The 18,467-nt window shown below is 48.9% G+C and overlaps 4 protein-coding genes across 4 annotated transcripts; 2 read left to right on the forward strand and 2 right to left on the reverse strand.

Moving 5' to 3' along the window:
- The first annotated feature begins 782 nt into the window (after window positions 1-782).
- LOC128732063 (uncharacterized) lies at window positions 783-8,645 on the forward strand. The gene is made up of 7 exons (XM_053825225.1): window positions 783-891; window positions 1,434-2,525; window positions 2,826-2,956; window positions 6,048-6,537; window positions 6,611-7,348; window positions 7,504-7,592; window positions 7,659-8,645. Exons 1-7 carry the CDS (start codon window positions 783-785, stop codon window positions 8,643-8,645), a joined length of 3,636 nt encoding a protein of 1,211 aa, XP_053681200.1.
- LOC128732065 (cilia- and flagella-associated protein 157) lies at window positions 4,127-5,911 on the forward strand. The gene has a single exon (XM_053825226.1). It carries the CDS (start codon window positions 4,127-4,129, stop codon window positions 5,879-5,881), a length of 1,755 nt encoding a protein of 584 aa, XP_053681201.1. The 3' UTR covers window positions 5,882-5,911.
- Window positions 8,646-10,042: 1,397 nt separating the features above from the next.
- LOC128730496 (actin-interacting protein 1) lies at window positions 10,043-14,247 on the reverse strand. The gene is made up of 5 exons (XM_053823545.1): window positions 14,103-14,247; window positions 12,863-12,984; window positions 11,386-12,795; window positions 11,149-11,299; window positions 10,043-11,076 (listed from the first exon to the last, which is right to left on the reverse strand). Exons 1-5 carry the CDS (start codon window positions 14,116-14,118, stop codon window positions 10,964-10,966), a joined length of 1,812 nt encoding a protein of 603 aa, XP_053679520.1. The 5' UTR covers window positions 14,119-14,247; the 3' UTR covers window positions 10,043-10,963.
- A 575-nt stretch (window positions 14,248-14,822) lies between these two features.
- Window positions 14,823-16,220, reverse strand: LOC128732067 (peroxisomal biogenesis factor 3). Its single transcript, XM_053825228.1, has one exon. It carries the CDS (start codon window positions 16,218-16,220, stop codon window positions 15,069-15,071), a length of 1,152 nt encoding a protein of 383 aa, XP_053681203.1. The 3' UTR covers window positions 14,823-15,068.
- Between the last annotated feature and the right edge of the window lie 2,247 nt (window positions 16,221-18,467).

Here is an 18,467-nt window from a genome sequence, read left to right on the forward strand (position 1 = left end):
TGGGGGGTGGCTTTCGCCAGCTTCTTGGAATTATTCGGATCACAGAGAATGCATTCGAGTGCGAGTGGAGGCGAGCAACTACTGGTAACCGTGGGAAAATGGAAAATTAATTAACTAAATTAAACTAGACAACAACAGAGAAAAACGGACCTTTCTTGGGAAAAGGTTATGTTTTATGCTAATTATATTTCAAATGTCAAACGTCCCGTTTACTACACAAAAAGAGTACGTCGCTTTGTGTACCAAGAACATTGACTTAAGGGCAATTTTCCCTACGCTCGGCGGGCGGCATTTCAGGGTTTCCTGCTAATTACCCCGGTGACATCCCTTGACGGCTATTTGATGCAGTTCTCCTTTTTTTTCTCCCCCACGTTTTTTTTGCAGCTCACCCACAGAGACACGAAGGATTTGTCACCGGAATCTGTGCCTTATCGCTGCCGTGCGTACCACGGAAGGTGGCCCATCATTTGCAGCCCCATTTGCGAGCAGACTCCCACCGGAAAACCCGTCGAGCCGTCAACCGGGACGACGCAGCGGAACGCGTAACAACTCGTCCGGGAAAGCGCAGTACCCGGGGTTCGTCCGGAAGCGAACCAGCCAAAAGGCCACCATACGGCAACCCGGGCACGCGGTTGAAGGCGAGATCAGCGAGAGAATGTAGGATGAGCATTCCAGGATCTTTGCCCGAGAGCGCGCGCGTCCTGCCCTGATGCGGTCCGCATCCTGCCGGCCATCCTTAGTCCCGGGACGAACCGGTACAGCGTACCGTGGCCGTGCCGAGTATGCAGATCACCGTTGGCCGGCCAACCGGCTGCTCGACTGGGCGGTGGGCACATGCCACATCCGGAAAATTCCTCTACATAAATATCCTGCTCGTGTTGCTGCACAATGGTGAGTGTGTTGGGGGGGGGGGGGGGGTGAGAGTGGGAGTGGAGGTGGGGGCCCGAGGTCCGTGCCCGTTTCGTCTCCACCGGGGTGCTGGTCTCCATGTCGCATTGTTCTGGTCGTAATTTAAAACTATCTGGACAGCGGCACGGTGTAACAAGGGTGTGTGTGTGCGTGTGGGTGGGTATGTAAAGCACACCGTAAAAAAATGGCTGTACAACGGGCCGGGACTGAAGAAGGAGAACGAAAAATGGGGTCATATATAGTTTTGATTTATCACTCCCTTTGCGCCCTTCGCCCAACCACGATGGACGATGGTGTCAGTTTAAAATGTGTTCCCGTCCCTTCAAAAGCCCAACGCAAGTGCAGCAAGAAGCGAGAGCCCTTTAGTGGCCCTTCACTCTTCCGCCAGTTTACGCCCATCACCCGGTATTGGCGTTTTTGCCTTTTGTGTGCTTCCCCAAAAAATCCCCACGCTTTCAACCATTCCCAGTAGCGTGTCTCATTTTTTGGTGCTAATGCTTACTTTTGTGCGATTTATTTCACAGCCCTCACCGTGGGTGGACTGCGTAAGGGCCGGCTGGTGCTTCCGAGCTCCTACACCGCCCTCGGAGACGATCTGGACGTGCAGTTGCACGCGGATCCGCTCGAATTGGCCACGGTTGAACGGTTAAAGTTGCAGATCGCGCGCCATCTACCGGCCGGTGGTGGAACTGTCGCCACCACGCTGGACATCCGCGTGGACGTCAACCACAACGTGACGCAGATCAAGGTGCCGTGCCATCACTTCTTGCACGGTGGCCACTACGAGCTGGTTGTGCTGGAAGACAACGCTAGTCAGGCGCAGCTGGGCCAACAAATGGATGAACGACTGCGACAACCGCTGGAAGTGAGCTGGCCCTCGGTTCGGTTGGATATTACGCCGAATCGTACCGATACCTACCCTGAAGGGCTCGTCCAAGGTCTGCTGGAGTTCGCGGACGTACGCTGTCAACTGCCCACGCACGGTGTCGACTCACTCGACCTGCCCGAGCTCTGGTTGGAGTTGTTCTACTGTGGAAAATCGGTGGAATCCTGCAGTCACGGTAACACCTCGGAGCCGTTCTCGCGAGCGCAGGTCCTCTACACGGAGCAGGTGCGTGGACTGCCACGCAACCGCACGATCGCGTTCCGGTGCGATCTGTTCGGATTGGCTGGGTTTTACGGGTTACATCTGAAACCTGGAACCGGCCGACCTGTCGATCCTACCATGGCCGCTATATTGCAGGCTCGAGCGCTGCTACAAGCGGACTGGAGCAAGCAGTACGTCTTCACCGTGCACACGAGGAGCATCTTTCCGTGCGATCCACATGGACCAGGAATTCGAGTGTTGTTCCAGTACCCGGTGTGCATCCTGAACCAAGCCGATCGCGTGCGATTGTTCGCAAAGCTGCGCGCTGATGTCCTGTCACTGGCACCGCCTACTTCGCTGCACTACATCTCGGAACAGCGCGTCACCAAGGGTCAACATGCGGCCTACTTCGAGTGTGATCTGTTTTACGAGAAGTACGTCGAGTACTGCTTCGTGTACGTCAGCCAGGCGATATCCGGTGCCGTTGCGGACATCCGCATGGACTGCGTGCCGACGCTTCCGGTGTCAGGTGAGCGAATGAGTTTGAGTTGACAACAGGGGGAGGAAAGGGGGATTAATCATCCTTTCCGAGTCCGACGGAATGGGGTTTGAGTTGAAATTAAATTTTAATCACACACTTTCCGTACCTCCATCGATTACGGGCGATCACGCTGTCGAAAATGAGTGACGGGTGAATTAATCTAATTTTGATTGAACCGTTTCCCGCTCGGAAATGTGCTTCATTTATATTTTTCTTACGGTTTTTGGGAATTAATCGTTTTCCTTCTCTCTCTCTCACGCTTTCCTTTTGCATCTTACCCATGGTTAGCTTCCGATTCCGGTGGTTGGGGTCCTTGGAGCAACTGGACGCACTGTTCGACAACCTGCCGGGGTGGCATAAGGAATCGCTATCGATTTTGTGACTCGCCACCGCCCCGATACGGCGCCAAGTTCTGTGAGGTAAGTTTCCCATTTGACCAGTGCTGTCCGGCGACACTCTAGCGTGTTGGCGTGTGTACCAACCCTACTGGAACTTCGTCACTTCGTCCCCATCGCTCTCGCACTCGGTACACCAGCTGCAGGTATCGATTTTCCGGCTTGAGCGATTGCCTCCACCGGCCGGTTCCCGGCTTCGCAAGGAACATGCAACATGTTTCTAGAAGCTTTCAGTCCGTCCTTTTCCCAGAACCCGCCCGCGCCCTCGCACCGGGGTATTATAATTTCTGGTTATCCTCCGGGCTTCGGCCCACCGCTGCCTTGCAACACGTGTAACGATAATTCGAGGTGGTACCGAGCGTAGAGCGTACTCCCCGGTGTTGGAGCCATTTCATTTCCTGCGGCATTTTCCAAGCTCCTAACATCCCGGCTAATGGTCTACTCCACGGTTCGATACTCTCCGAGATGGAAGGGGGGAAACGCGTGGAGGTGGCCATAAAAATGGATTTCAGTAAAGTTGGAATTACTTCAACCATGCTCGCGAGTGCTCGGAAGGTGCACTCGCACGGTGTGGCGGTAAATTTAATGCGAGTGGAGAATTCGTTTTTCTTCTAGCATCATAAAAATAGCAAAAACTCTGTTAATTCCCTCAGCCGGCTTACGCCAGTCGGTGGGTGAATAAATACCCCGTGTGGTAGTTGAAATGTAAGCGAAATGTTCGGAGGACTATTTGAAACACCTCGTCGTCCTGCGTGTCGGTTGAACGTTGGCGTTGTTCTAAGCATTGCTAATGCGCCTGGTGAGGAAAATTTTTTGACTGCGGCCTCGTGAATGCCCGAGTTATAAGGTGTAAAAAACATCAGGTGTTGTCTGGGCGAAGAAATGGGTTTTCGCCACGCCGAGCGCACTCGTGCAGACAGCGTGTCTAGTTCTCGCGTGTTAGCACACGAGGAATGGAAACTCCCCGGTGAAAATTCCCCGACAGACAGCTCGGTTATCTAGCCGCGCGGTGGAAAACAGACCCGATGGAAATGCTACTTGGATACAAGCGAATTTAATCGATACTGCACCGACGCACCGTTACTATGGTTACTAACAAAACGTAGTACACGAGTGGCAGTTCGAACGGTCACACATTGATTACACCGCCGTGGTGGTGCATTGCTGTGGTCCAAATTTTCAGTCACTCGCACGATGCCGAAGGAAAAGAAACCCAAAAAGCCCAAAAAGGCCGTCCCCGAGATCCAGCCCGTGGATGGGCTGAGTGCGGTGGATCGCCAGTTCTACGAAATCACCATCAACGACCTGAACCAGAAGTTGGCCCGGTTGCGAACGCACAATGTGAAGATCGAGGAACGCAATGAAGAACTCGAGAGTCGGCTGAAACAGATCGAGGAAGACCGAGCTGACGTGACGGCGTACCTTGACCGGACGCTGCAGGAGAAGCTCGGCACCATCGTGGAGTTGGAGGATAAACTGAGCGAGTTGTCGAAGGTGCGCGATCAGGAAAACGAGGAATGCCGCAAGCAAATCAACACCCTCGATGGCAAGTACAAGGCAATGCACGAGCAGCTCACGTCCGAGATCAAACTGCTCACCGGGAAGCTCAATTCGATGGAGGAGTTCCGCTTGCAGCGAGATGAGCTGATGGCGAAGTTTGACGCCCAAGACACGGAGCTGAAAGAGCAGAACAAACGCCACAAATCGACGCTCTACGAGATGGAGCGAAAGGTCATCTTGGATAAGGACCGGCTGCGTAAGGACGTCGAGAATAAATTGCTGCAGTTATCCACCGAGTTCACCAAGTCATCGGAGATTCGTGTGGCGGCTCACACGCAGCGCTTGGTGCGTGAAAACATCGCGCTGAATAACGAGATGGACCGTATGATCTACACCCAGGAGCGTCTGCAGAAACAGTTCACGGAGCTACGCCGACAGAATGCGGAACTGCGAAACCAGGCCGAAATCGACATTGTCGAGAAGCAGCGACTGATGCAGACCTGCCAGGAGCGGTTGGACACGATCAAGCAGCTGACAGATCAGTTCGAGGCAGTGCTGCAAAAGAACGGTGAACTGAACGCGTTCCGATTGCGAGCTGGCGAGCTGGAGAGTGAGAACAAGTCCACCCGCAAGGACTACAACCAGCTGCGACAGAAGGTGCGCGTGCTCGAGCAGTACGTCCATTACATCAACTCTGACCGGCAGGGATTGCGTTCGGACTCTGAACACCACCGGCGGGAGTTTGAGCGCATCTCGGAGATCCTAAAGACGGTGCGGTACACTGTGCGATCTGCGTTTAAGGGTGAGGATGAGGACTCCGATCTGCCCTACCAGGAGATCAAGCGAAAACGGCTCATTGCGGACCTGTTGAATACGCTGAACGAACTCGAGATGCAGTCCAGGGTGGAGCAATCTGTCGAGACGATCGTCGCTTCGTTGACGGAGTTGTACGATCAGGGTGATCTTGGCGTTATTCCGCGTGAGTCCATGGACACGATCCTGCGTAAGACCCAGGGATGCGATGAAGCGAGTGAGTCCGCCATAATCAGCTCCAGCACGACGGCATCTCCCGTTGGTGGAGATGACAGGGCCGACGAGGCTAGCAAGACAACCCTGGGCGATGAGGATGCGGGCATCATCGATGTTGTCAGTGGATCGCGGCTTGTGTTCGTTGGTTCGAACGAATCACTGGAAGAAGTCGAAGAAGGTGGCGCGGCTGAAGATCAGGAGCATGCTGAAGGCGATGAGGACGAATCGGACGAGGGCGAGCGGAAGAAGCGACAGGCAGAAGGCGACGAAGAGGAACCGGAAGATGAAGCAGAGTTCGGAGATGATGAAGCCAGCCAGCAGCAGCAAGGATCAGTCGCGGACGGTGTCATCGTTGATGCACCCGAATCGATCGAGGACGAAACGATCGAGTTTGCTGGTTCGAAGAGTGAATCGGATTGAGAATAAACGGAAATGGCCATACTGGGGGTTGTTTTGGAAACATAAATTGGTTGTTTGTGTGTGATCTTTTATCCTTTTTTCGTAGAGTTTTTCCGCGGTTTTTTCTTCACTATTCCGCCCTGAATGTCCTGAACACGATCCATTCAAGTAACACGTCTACTTGCAGGGACCTTCGGTGCAGACGGAACGCTGCGGTCTGGACACTTCCGGTGACTCTTGGGAGTGCATGTTTAGTCCGGCGATCGGTGGCATCAACCTGCCACTAGAAATCGAAGACGTTAACACGGAAATCGGCCCCGGATGCCGTTGCGGGTGCGTCATTCACATGGGAATGGTCAAACCAAAGCGGCTGCTCGGTTCGTCCTCGTACAGCTGTCCCGATCGAAGCCTGTGGCTGATCAAGGGTGACGATGGCTGCCGTTTGCGGATGTCGATCGATTTCCACAAGTTTCCCTGCGACGGGCAGTGGCTTAAAATACGCGACGGTGATTCCGTGGCGGATGAACTACTGCTGCAGTTCGATCGTGCCACCGAGACCACTAACACTGTGGCAGAGGCGACCGGAAACATGCTGCTGGTGGAGTTCTTCTCGCGGAAAACCGACCAATACGACGAGGCGTGCAATGCGGGCTTCTTGGGTCAAGCGGAGCAAATCAGTGAGTGTGAGACGGTTTTCAGACACTCTTGTGTACTGTAGCTTAATTGAATGCATTTTTTACCCGAATTTAGAAGTAATTTCGCCCACCCTGCAACCCATCGGCAACAGCACGTCGATCGCGAGCAAAGTCATCATGCCGATCGTGCAAAGCCTGCAGAGCTACGCCAGCTTCACGATCGCGCACATTTGCGCGCTGGTGTTCATCTGCGTGATCGTGCTCGTTAGCTTTCTGCTCGTGGTGCAGTACATCTTCCGGTACCGGAAGTACGAGCTGGCCACGAGCCGGATGGAGGCAGCTGATTCACCCGCGCATACGCTTTTCGGGTCCAACCAATCGCTGGGACCGTCAGCACCCATTCAACCAAGATCCCGTGCTGTATCGACGACGACGCTCATCTCGGAGATAGTCTCGTACGTGAAGTTGCGACCACGAGCGACCACCTCCATCCGGCATGAGCGATTTCGTGAAAGCGTTGAGTACGCGCTTGAGTCAACCCATAGCCGATCTGATGCGGTGCCTTCTGATGGTAGCACTGAGGTCATCATGGAGCTGCAGGATCGCCCGACGGATACCGAGGACCGGCTCGAGGATGGCGAGGACGAAACGCCACTTCAGAGTCTGAACGATCTCAACAACCCGCGTGAGGATCGAACGCCACCGAAAGGCAAAAGGACGTCACCGGTGGAGGCGCACGATTCCGACGATGAACGGTCGACGACGGTGAGTTCGGCCTATTCGTCGTTGAACCGTGAAAAAACGCCCCTCGTGGCGGGCCAAGGCACAAAAGCCATCATTGACGTCCTGCGAGGTAAGGACACCACCCGAACAAGGGCTCGTTAGCTTTAAAGTTTTGCTTCGCATTTGCATAATTGGCGTGGCACGGTCGGTCGGTGTCGGTTGGTATAATTTTCCCTTGCTTTTTTTTTTCTTCATCCTCGCTCTCGCCATCCCCGTTCCGGGCAGGTGACCAACTCGTCAAAAGCGCCACTTGTTTGATGACGACGTCCAGCACCAGCACGGCCACGCTCACGAACGTGAGCCCCTCGGACGTGGTAAGGCAGGTTTTTGCACTTGAAGTTTGCGGGAAAATTAATTTTCTCCCCAACATCCGGCTACAGGAATGCTGCTCTCCACCGGAACCAGGCGTTAGGAGTCCGTTGGCACGGCGCAACACCGGCACCTCGGTTCGGGCTCGAAATGCGAAAGAAAGCAAGGAAAAGCGCAACCTACAGAAGCTGCTGGCCGGGTCGGATTACTCACTTGGTGCGCCCTCCGAGCAGGACATGGAGCTGGACTATTACGACTACAATGTGATCAATGCGGGTGCAGCTCCCGGCTCGTATCTCGGCATGGATCCGGCCTTTCTCGTGTGGATTCCCCCGCTTGATGATGGGCTGGAAGAGGAGCGAGAACGTGATGACTGCGGTGAGGAGGATGAGGACGACGAGCTGGCAGGGTTGGCGAATCGAGGTGCCCGGGAGGACCTTGGGCTTGAGACCCGCAGCGTCAGCGTGACACCGAGCGAGGAACTCATCCGGCAGCTGGCGGAACAGAAGCGCAACGATTACGTCATCGTTTCCAATAGCATCTCCAAGAGTGACGTCTGTTCGGAAAGCGACGGTCAATCGGTCGATGTGCGGATCCCGTCCGAGCGGCGGAGAAGAAAGCTTCACGAGTTGATACTGGTTCGACGAAACAGTGGGAGAGGTGAAGGTAGTGGTGGTGGTGGTAATGCGGGGGACTCCGGTTCCGCGTCGTCCGCGCGGAAAAGCTCCTCCGACGAATCGACGGAGGAACGCGAAAAGGAAACATCCTTCACGAAGTCACCGGTGGACAATAAGCAGATCAGTGACTTCTACGAGATGGCCGATATCGCCTTCGCGGACGATGAAGCCGACGAGGAAGATGAGGACGAGGTGGAGGAGGAGGCGGAGAAGGAGGCAGGTGAAGATCCGATCGGAGGTTTCTGTGACGATCGTCCTAAGGGTGGAACGATCCTTGCGGCAGGAATCGCGAAGCAAGATCCTCACAGTGACAGGAAGGAGGGAAACAAGTATCAAACCGTGATCGGAGACGCACTGAGAAGGGACGGCGAAAGGGTCTAACACCCTTAAAATGGCCACCGATTGAGGAGGAAAACGGTGAATGTGGATTCCCCCAACCCCCAGGATGTACTACTATAAACCTAGTCGCTAGATGGATTGATTTCAGTGCCCTGTACAGCACACCAAACCCAATTCAATTACATATTGACTCTCTGGAATTGCAACAGTACAACGCTATATCTCGAACCATATCGATCGGATTTGACGATAGAGAAAGGATACACACGGTTACAAAGGTTGACACACACACAAACTCATCCACATCCGCAAGCATTTCACGTATTCTAGTCAAAATACTATTTTCCGTGTCCTGCGAGTTCTCGCGAGCGAAATCTACCACATCTCCGGAAGCTCGCGAGGACGAAACTCCTGCCTTTCTTGACAGTCCCGTGTAGCAGGGTACGTAGGCGTACAAGAAATAGAATCAACGTAATTTAACTAACCATTTTAGAGCGGTAAGCTGATCGATCGGGATCGTTGTAGGACCGAGATAAAGAAGAAATTTTCTCTTATGGCCTTTTTTATACCAAACGAATATTTTAGCTTGCATGCAGGCGGCCTTCAAGAAGGGCTTTCACATTGGCAAAAGAGTCATAAGCCACAAAAGGTATATAGTTTTCTCCCCATGCCTGCTTTGATCCGTTGCGTTCTTGATTGCTAGCGGTAGTAGAACCGACTGTAGTCATGTAGGTACTCGGTGTACTGGAGAGACTGACCAAATGTACATACAATCACGTGTAGTGTTAGCGAAGATTGGTGATCCTGCTTCCCATGGTCGAAGGACGATCCCTTTAGAATTATCCCCTTGTGGCTATTTGGTTTTAGGTTGCAGCTGGGACAATGTGCGTTGTGTAAATGCTAGGCATCTGTGGATTAGTTTAGTGCGTTACCGTGGAAGATCTATACAAGGGTTAAGGATGGAACGGAATAAGAGTGAAGGTTATTTAATCTGCAATAGGCAGACCAAATTCTGCTCCCTGCCTGCTTACTTTCGATGCGCTTAACGACTATATACGCTCTAGGATTAAAATATACGTATATGTATGGATGAATGTATGTATGTATATTGCTATTTGAAAAAATCCGCTCTTTTTCGGTTGCTTTTCGGATCTAGTGCATTATTCGTAACCGATTTTAGACGATGGAACTGGTTTCGTTTGCGAAGAAAATTGTGAAAATCAACTACTATCTTTGGGAATCAATCAAAACAAAAATATGGCACCAACTTTTGGGGCAATACTAGGAAAAAAACGTTGCGTTATTCGTTATAAATGTAAAAAAGATTCCGTTTGGCATTTTTGTAACGATACAAATAAAGACATAAAACCAAAACTACAGTTTAAGGGTAGCGCGATGATGACATTGAACGACAAAACCAATAGAGGTAAATATGTTTTATACGGTCTGACGAAAAACTTCGCTTTTATTCGCTTAAAAAAAGATATTCGTATATGTAGACAATGTTGGTTTGTATGTTGTAGCAAATCACCGATTAAATCAAATTTATCGTCCATAGCTTTCTGGCTGCCCACGATGTAGGAAGCGAAGGCAGAGCGCCCCAAGGGATCATTTGCACTTTTTTGTTTGGGTGAAATGGTAATAAATTAAATGCAATTTCTTTGTTCGGCTACCAGTTCGGATCTCCCTGTACGAGCCTCTAATTCCCTGCACGTTTTTTTATATTGTAATTCGGTGTAAATTTCTTGAACTTAAAAAAGGAAAAATCTCAAACGACAGGAACGCAAGGCACAACAAAACTCATAGATGGGTAGGATCAGTCATAAAAGATAACACATAAAAACCTAAACATCACTCCACGCTAAAGCTGCGAACACACACGCGAACGCAGCTTATTTTCATTCCAAGCTCGCATAGATCCTTCTTTCTTCCTTCTCCTGTACTTCCGGGATTCCGGAGGAAAATCTTTCCGTAACGAACTCCTTGCTTTCGGTTGTACATTGCGCTCTCTTCGGCAATACTAGGTAGAAATATGTTAATTAAATCAACAACTATACTGCTTAAGGGAAGGGAATTGCAGAAACACAAACACATTCAAAACACTGCTCGATCTATCGTTGCATCGCTCAAAGTTAGTAGAAGTGTGGAGCACACAAATGTTTTGGGATCGGTTAGGGTAACGGATGGGACGAAATAAATACGATCCGTGGTGCATCGTCCTGCACCGCGTTGCAGGATGGTGGTGTTGGTGGGAGTACGGTATTCCTGCTCTTGCTCTATCGAGTCCTCGGCTCTTCCAGCCCATCCCATCTCATTATTAGCACACTAAAATAACCCCACCGGACGGTCGGTTGGGAGGCTTAGGCGACAGTCTCAATGTTCCAAACCTTCGTGTTGCAGTCTTGGCCGGTCGAGATGAGCGTCTCGTTGTCCAGCCAAACGAGCCCGGTAATTTGCGATTGCGGATGTGCATCTAATGGGACGGAGATAAGAAATTAGTAATTGTGAAATTCCAGAGCACCGGAAGAGGCTACAAATCACTTACTTTTAATGATCGTATGCTTGGCCGGACTGTTCACGAACCAAATGATGATGGTCGTATCCAACGATCCGCTGGCTACGAGCTCCGAATTTGGCGAAAAGGCTACACAGTTTACTCTGGCGTTATGGAAGCCCCATTCCTTGTTATGAGCGGGCTGTGAAGACAAACAAAACGAAGCAAAATTTAGACTATCTTCGGTGAAGCGAGAATCGGGTGAATCAGGTTGCGAGAGTCCTTTACCTTGTACTCAGCCACATTGTACAGAATCACCTTCCTGTTGGCATCGCAGGCCACCAGCAGCTTGTTATCGGACGAGTAGCGCACATCGGTCACCGGGCCCAAATGCTCTAGGTCGAGCTTGTGCGTTAGCTGGCCACCGCTGAGCGAGTAAATGTGCACTTTGCTGTCATCGCCTCCAACAGCCACGTCCATCGTTTCCGTGTTGATGCTAACGCTGCTCGACTCGTAGCTTATGGGCAGTGTCGATGCCTTCCGGTTGTCCTGCACTACCGTGAGATCCTTCACGCATCCGACCACGATCGTGTTGCTCTCCTTCAGGATGTCCATGCCGCGCGGCTGGCAAGCGAGCTTCGTATCCACCCCGGTGTACGTGTTGCCCTCAACGCTGATCTGCTTGATCGAGTCGTCGATACCGGCCGTGTAAACGAAATCGCCAGCCGCTCGGATATCATTGATCTGGTTACCGTGACCGACTCCCGCCACACGATCATTCGTACCGCTGCCCGAGTTCCAGTTCGTGACGGCCCCATCGTGGCTGCCGGTGTAGATCGTGCTACGATCGTCGCTAAGTGTAAGGACCGTGATCGGTTTGTTGTGACCCTTGACGACACGCAGCGGCTTCGAAGGGTTGTTCACATCGAGGTAGTTGATGAAGCCGGACAACGACACTGACAGAATGTGCTCGCCCTGCCAGAGACACGACACCTGCTGGTCATCGACCGTATTGCCCATGGGGAACTCGCTAATCAGGGTGCGCGTTTCGACATCCCACAGCTTGCACGACTTGTCACCGGAGCACGTCAGCAGTTGCGTGCCGTCCGGCTTCCAAGCAACCCCGTACACACCGCCACTGTGGGCTGGTGAGCCGACTTCGCCAACCAACTCCGAGGTCGTGCCATCGTAGATGAACACCTTTCCGTCGAATCCGGCCGACGCAAACAGGTGTCCACTCGGGGAGTACCGAACGGCCTGCACAAACCGGGTGTGGTCCTGTTTCGTCATCTTGAACTTGAACGGCGGTCCCTCGAAGACACCGATCGTGTTGTCCTCGCTGCCGGTGACGATGCGGAATGGACGCGTCGGCCGGAAGTCACACGAGTTGATCGGTTTCGATTGACCGGATATCTCACCCACGGACGTGCCCGTTTCCGCCATGAACACGTGACCGAAACGCTCCCGGCCCTCGCCTACGATCACGATCCGCTGGCTATCCGGTGACCAGGAGATGTCCTTGATCGGTCCACCGATCGGTTGGAACTCATTCTTCAGTATGTGCTCCTTGTTGACCGTGTCCCAGATGCGGATCTTACCGGACTGATCACCGGACGCAATGTAGAACCCGCTGGGCGAGTACTTGGCCACGTTCACCGCGCACGAGTGCTCCGTGTAGATATCCGCAATTTCGGGATTCTGAAACAAAACAAAACATTGTATTGACCAACCGCCCTTGGGATCGTGTGCCATCTTCGTCGCTTACATCGATGTTGCGAATAATCACCGAGTGTCCGTTGGTGTAGAGGAAGTTCTTGCCCTTCGGATCTCCTCCGAGCACGATCGGTTGGCCTCGCTGTGTTCGCGGTAACGTCGCGTAAATGAACTCTGTTGCAAAGTGAAGAAGAAACAACTAGCGGTGAATTAAATGGAATTAAATCACGCGCGGGATACAATCGCGTTAATACGATTTCATTCGCGATGCGCCTCGCTGCACATCTTGACTGTCTACGCTGCCTAACTACGAAGCATACTCCCTTTACTAGACAACCTCATCTGCTGGGGGTTTCAGCTGGCGATTATTCACGCGTTTCCATGGACACCACGGTATTCCGCTTACCTTTTTGGGTTAACGGAACGCGACAATCAAAACACACATTTTTCGACCATCTATTAGACAAGGGAAAGTTTGTTTTTTTTTTCTTTCATCAGCACAAATAGTAACAACAGTTCAACGCTAACATTTGTTGAACAACGTACTTTTGCTCTACTACCGCCGTAGATGCGATTAACCTTTTCATGGCCATGTTGGATTGCATCCCGAAACCATTCCGGTTGCATTCTCGCAACCACCGGCTCCGGCAAGAGCGTATTCGCTACGATGGGTGTTTTATTTATAAAACTAAAACTTCTCGATGTCACACGCTGATTTTGGTGTGCTTTTTTCATGTTTTTTTGCTCCCACACCCTAAACACGGTCTGATGAGGGTGTCTGGCCCGTTTTTCGGAAGGGAACAAGAAAATGGGGACGGAAAACAAATCGAAGCAAAAACGCCGAGTTCATTGCCGTCCCAATAAGCCAGATAAATGCCGCGATTACTCACTGCTTCCGGCGGGTGATAAGCAAGTGCTTAAAGGGACCGCGTAGGGACGGTGAAATGGGGTGTGACGAAATTTGCCATTTTGCAAACCAAACCCTCGCCTATTGGGGTGAAACGATCTTCGGCGAAATATTTCGCAAACACCACCGGCAGAGAGCGGATAAAGTTGTGCCACATTCCCGTAGAAGGCGAGGCTGTCATGTTCATCCAGCCGCCCTACGTCGGCACACCGAATGCACACAATTTCCTTATTTGGTAACATTGTTACCCCCGCCATTCTCCCCCCAATAGCACTGCTGTGCGCGATCCAAAACACCCGAACCCGGATGACTCACTCACTGCACACCGCCGCTCTCTCCGGTCTCGTTGAAATGGGATTTTAAATACTTCCACGAAAATACTTACTATTAGAGTAGGCCATAGTGTTTTAGTAGAAACTAGTAACCGTATTCCAGAGAGGTAGAACAGCACGCACTTTGCCGTTTGTTGGCACAATTTGGACACACACGCAAAAACAATAGGGTACTCGCAAAACCCGGTCTACTCTGGTCCGCTTCTTTTTATTCTGGCTACTCCGTTACCCACAGAGTGTCTCTTTCTCATGTTCCCGGTTTCTCTCTCTCTCTTGCTTAACATGTTCTCTTTTTTCTCTTTCTAGCAACAGCGGATGTTGCTCGGTGTTTATCACTTGCCGTCTCCTTTCGTCCTTGCGTCTCTTCGTTTACGACGTTTTGTGCGTTTATTTATGCTCTTTTATTTCTATGCGATTTCAATGAGAGAGCTCAAACATATGAGAGAAATTACCTTAGTAGTATAAACCGATTTCATTATTCAAATAACGTTTTGTGTAATCTAACCAACGATTAAATCGGTGCAAATAAAAATCCTTCCAATAACGTGATTTAATGATTTCCCACATCGAATAAGCAGTGAATTTGATTATGATACAGTTTGTTGTGTAGTCTATGTTTTGTTTCAAATAAGCATGCTGGTTTGCTACATATAATTGTAATCATACAAACGTTATCATTTGGTCCATATCAACGATGTCACAATAGATATGGCGGACCACCGTTATCAGGCTTAACCCGAATGTAAGTAAAGTATGGTAAACACTGCAGTCAGTTCCAGTTAAAAAGTAACGTATCCATCACATTTATTGAACAAAGCCTAATCCGACCAGCCCTGTCCTGCTCACAAAATAAAACCTAAGCTAAAGAATGTTTCCTGTTGGTGATGCACAGGGCCATGCTTAGACGTTACAGCCCCAAGAGCAGTCTATATTCACCAACCACTGTACTCCTATAAAACTAAACCTACTCCGCTAAAACGATGTAGAATGTTGGGTATTTCCTTTCGTCGTTTTCCCTTCTAATGACAGAACGTTTCGTATACATTCGCTCCGAGCGTTCGAAGTTTTTCCGACTGGAGAAAATGGACGACCATCGACGACATAAAATCGGCCTCTTCCGTGACCAACGGCATCATAGCATTATTCATGGTGCCTTCCACTTCCGAGAGTGTTTTCTTGGTCAACCCATTCACAATTGGTATCAGCTTGGCAAGGGAAATCTTAATGCCATTGATGTTGGTTATGCATTCAACGTTCAAGTCCGATTTAGTGTTTTTGTTCACACCATTCGAGCCCATGTAGTATTCCGCAATGTTATCCATAACCTTTGCAAAGCCAATGCTTACGTTTGACAAGCAAACTTCTGTCGATTCCACGCTCTCGAGCACATCCAACGTTTCCATAAACAGACGGTTGAATACACTGTCATCGCCTACAGCCGCGGGCGGATCTGGCAAGGTATACGAAGCGATTGAGCTTACAGGATTTCCATTCTCGTTGTTCAACGTCATCTCGATCGACCACAGGAGTGTTTCCGTGTCAGCCAGCGTTAGCTGCTGCTTTAGGCTGTACCGCTGCATCACGATGTTCACGTTCTTACTAACAACATCGATCAGACGGACGATGCCATTACTCATAAAGTGCTGAATCAGCGACAGATAAGCCGTCTGCACTTGTAATGATATAGAATGCCGATCAGGTTCCTCGCTTTTGCCATCGTCAGCCATGGTTTGGTACAGATACCCTCCGAGGATGTTAATCTGCACCCTTAATGTCACGGCTAGCATCGATGCAGCGTACACAATTGTAACGAGCCGAGTGAATGCCACACTCCTGAGCTCTTCCCACAGTTCCAGCTTGTTTGGTGGGTTGCTGCGAAGCTTCGTTAGGATGACGTTTGTGTCGAGCCTTTTTAATATGTTCTCCGATAGTGCCGGAATCAAGCCTTGAATCGTCTGGTTGCAGGTACGATCGGTGCATTCGTAGTGTTGCATTCGCTTCAACTTTTCATGAATTTCCCTGGCCTGCCGCTCTTGAAGTTCTCGCAGTTTGTACTGTAACCATTTCAGCAGGAACACGCTGCCTCCGATAACAACACCGGTGGCGACAAATTTTCTTCGATGCCGGTAAAAGAAATCTTTTATTCGCGAGAACATGATTCCTACGGTCATGATTAAACATAGAACGTAATTGAGTGACTAAACATATGCAAACCATGCCATGGATGGGTCTGCTACTTACCAAGTTTTGGCTACTGTCGGTAATGTGCTTTTCGTTTCAAAGGTCAAAAACGACTTCCTAAAGGTTCCTGAGGTAATCGCAAAATCGACTTTTTATTGGAAAACTGAGAAACACTTTGCTAGCTGCACATAAAAATACAACCGTCGATGCTCTCTTTCTCTCTTATGTCAACTTACTGTCAGTTTGGTGTTCTCTTTTACCTATGGCAACAGGACTAGAAAAATGGCAACGCCACTTTCGTAGAAGCTATTAAATTTGCGATAAAATTCAACATTAATTATTAGTTGGTTATCCTTTTTTCGAATAGTTTTTTACGAAACATTTTTAAATTTAAGTCCACACTCAGGTGTTGCACAATTTTCAGTGTGTGTAGGTTTTTTCGGCTCTCTAGCCCTGCAATAAAACTGTCACAGTTTGATGTAAGTAAACCGGTGCAATAACCGGTTCGTCTTACCGGTCTGAATTTGTGTTACAACGTTTTTCAAATATTTCGAAAATATATTTTAATTTTATGTATCATTAACCTGTAAGATAAATTGAAAATTATCAAAATTGAAGCTAACTATGAATATATGAAAATGAGAGAACAATCATTTGTGATAGATATAATTTATCATTTAACGCTTTGAGAGATATAAATCATAAAAATTTTTTATCAGCGTGAATCTACTATATCCTCAATAGCATATAAACGCCTGTTCATAACACAACAATGTTTAAACACTTGTTTGAAATATAGCATTGGATCAAATTTTCTCAAAGTTTGATTCCATACACATTTTTTTAATTCATTTATTATGTAAAGTTACAATAGAGTTAAAAAATTATATAAAATATTAATAATATAAAATTTTCAAAAAAATGCAATCTTTTAAATTCTTATTAGGGACACTATATCATTGTCGTGTTGTTCGTATACCTGTAACAACAGATTTCCGTTGTGCTATATTTGAATGTACATCATATACCTCGTCACAGCTCAGCTGATCAAAAAATGCAGCCGTGTTATACATTACCCATTATGATTTATGGTTGTCCGTTATGATTCAAATGCTTAACAAGTTGCAATTCATACTTACATATTTATTTAAAAAATTCATAGTTTTTTGTAGTCTTAGAACCAAGTTACTATTTTTGGATAATCGAAATAAGCAAACAAAAAAGAACGAATTCAGCTCGCAGTTTATTGAAATTTAACTACTTCTTACATTTTAATACAACCTTATCGATCAAACAATGAATGTGCCACATTGCTACACATAAATACACCAGAATTCAATCGCACTCCATCGCTGCATGTGCGAATTTATGAATGAAATGTTTACAATAAATATTAATTCAACGCTAGCAAATGAATTGGGATTTTTCAGTTTTCGGTTAGTTTGATTGTCGTACATGCATGTGCTAATATATCCAATCACAATATTGGCACATTTGTTTGGGCTAGACTTTTGCTGAACATATTACGTAAAGAGCTAAAGATAAAGGGGCTTAGAAAGATGCATAGACCACCGACGAACTTCTTGTTTGCCAATGGCTGTTTTTATTTACTAAACACACACATACTGCAGTATAGACACCGGTTAGATTCAATTATCAGTTCGTAATAAGCTAAGGAGCATTGGCTTCACGGCTGGTTTGCTTTAACACACTTACCGTAAACAATAACCAGTACGCCCGCCCATGTAATGACCCACCTTTGCCGTCTTGATTTAAAATTTGTAAATATAAATACACCGAGCACATGTTGCGATCCAACAGCTAACTACAACTACGTGAGATTTGAGTTGTGACATAATGGGCACTAATTAAAAAAAAGAAAACAAGGTACAGCATAAAAAAACGCAGTTAAATTAAATAATCGCACGAAAATGGCGCCCGCTGGCCTCAGTTTGAGACAAACATTTTTCTTTTCATTTCGTTAAGGCACTATCAAAACCATTCACAACTCAGCCGAACAGATTGCGCCAACCGGCAGGGAAATCCATCTCCCAAAACTCACCACAATCTGTCCAAAAATCCTGTCTTTCTCTCTCTCTTTGTTTGTCTCACTCCAAAAGTGTTGAAGATCCACACAATCGAACGGTTGGCATTTTCCACGCCCAAATCGAGTGCCAGGATCGCGATTGATGGGCGGCCATATTTTTTGTTTGTTGACCCACCCATCCACCCACCCA

Source organism: Anopheles nili, chromosome 2 (genome assembly GCF_943737925.1).
Source record: "Anopheles nili chromosome 2, idAnoNiliSN_F5_01, whole genome shotgun sequence".
Taxonomy (NCBI): domain Eukaryota; kingdom Metazoa; phylum Arthropoda; class Insecta; order Diptera; family Culicidae; genus Anopheles; species Anopheles nili.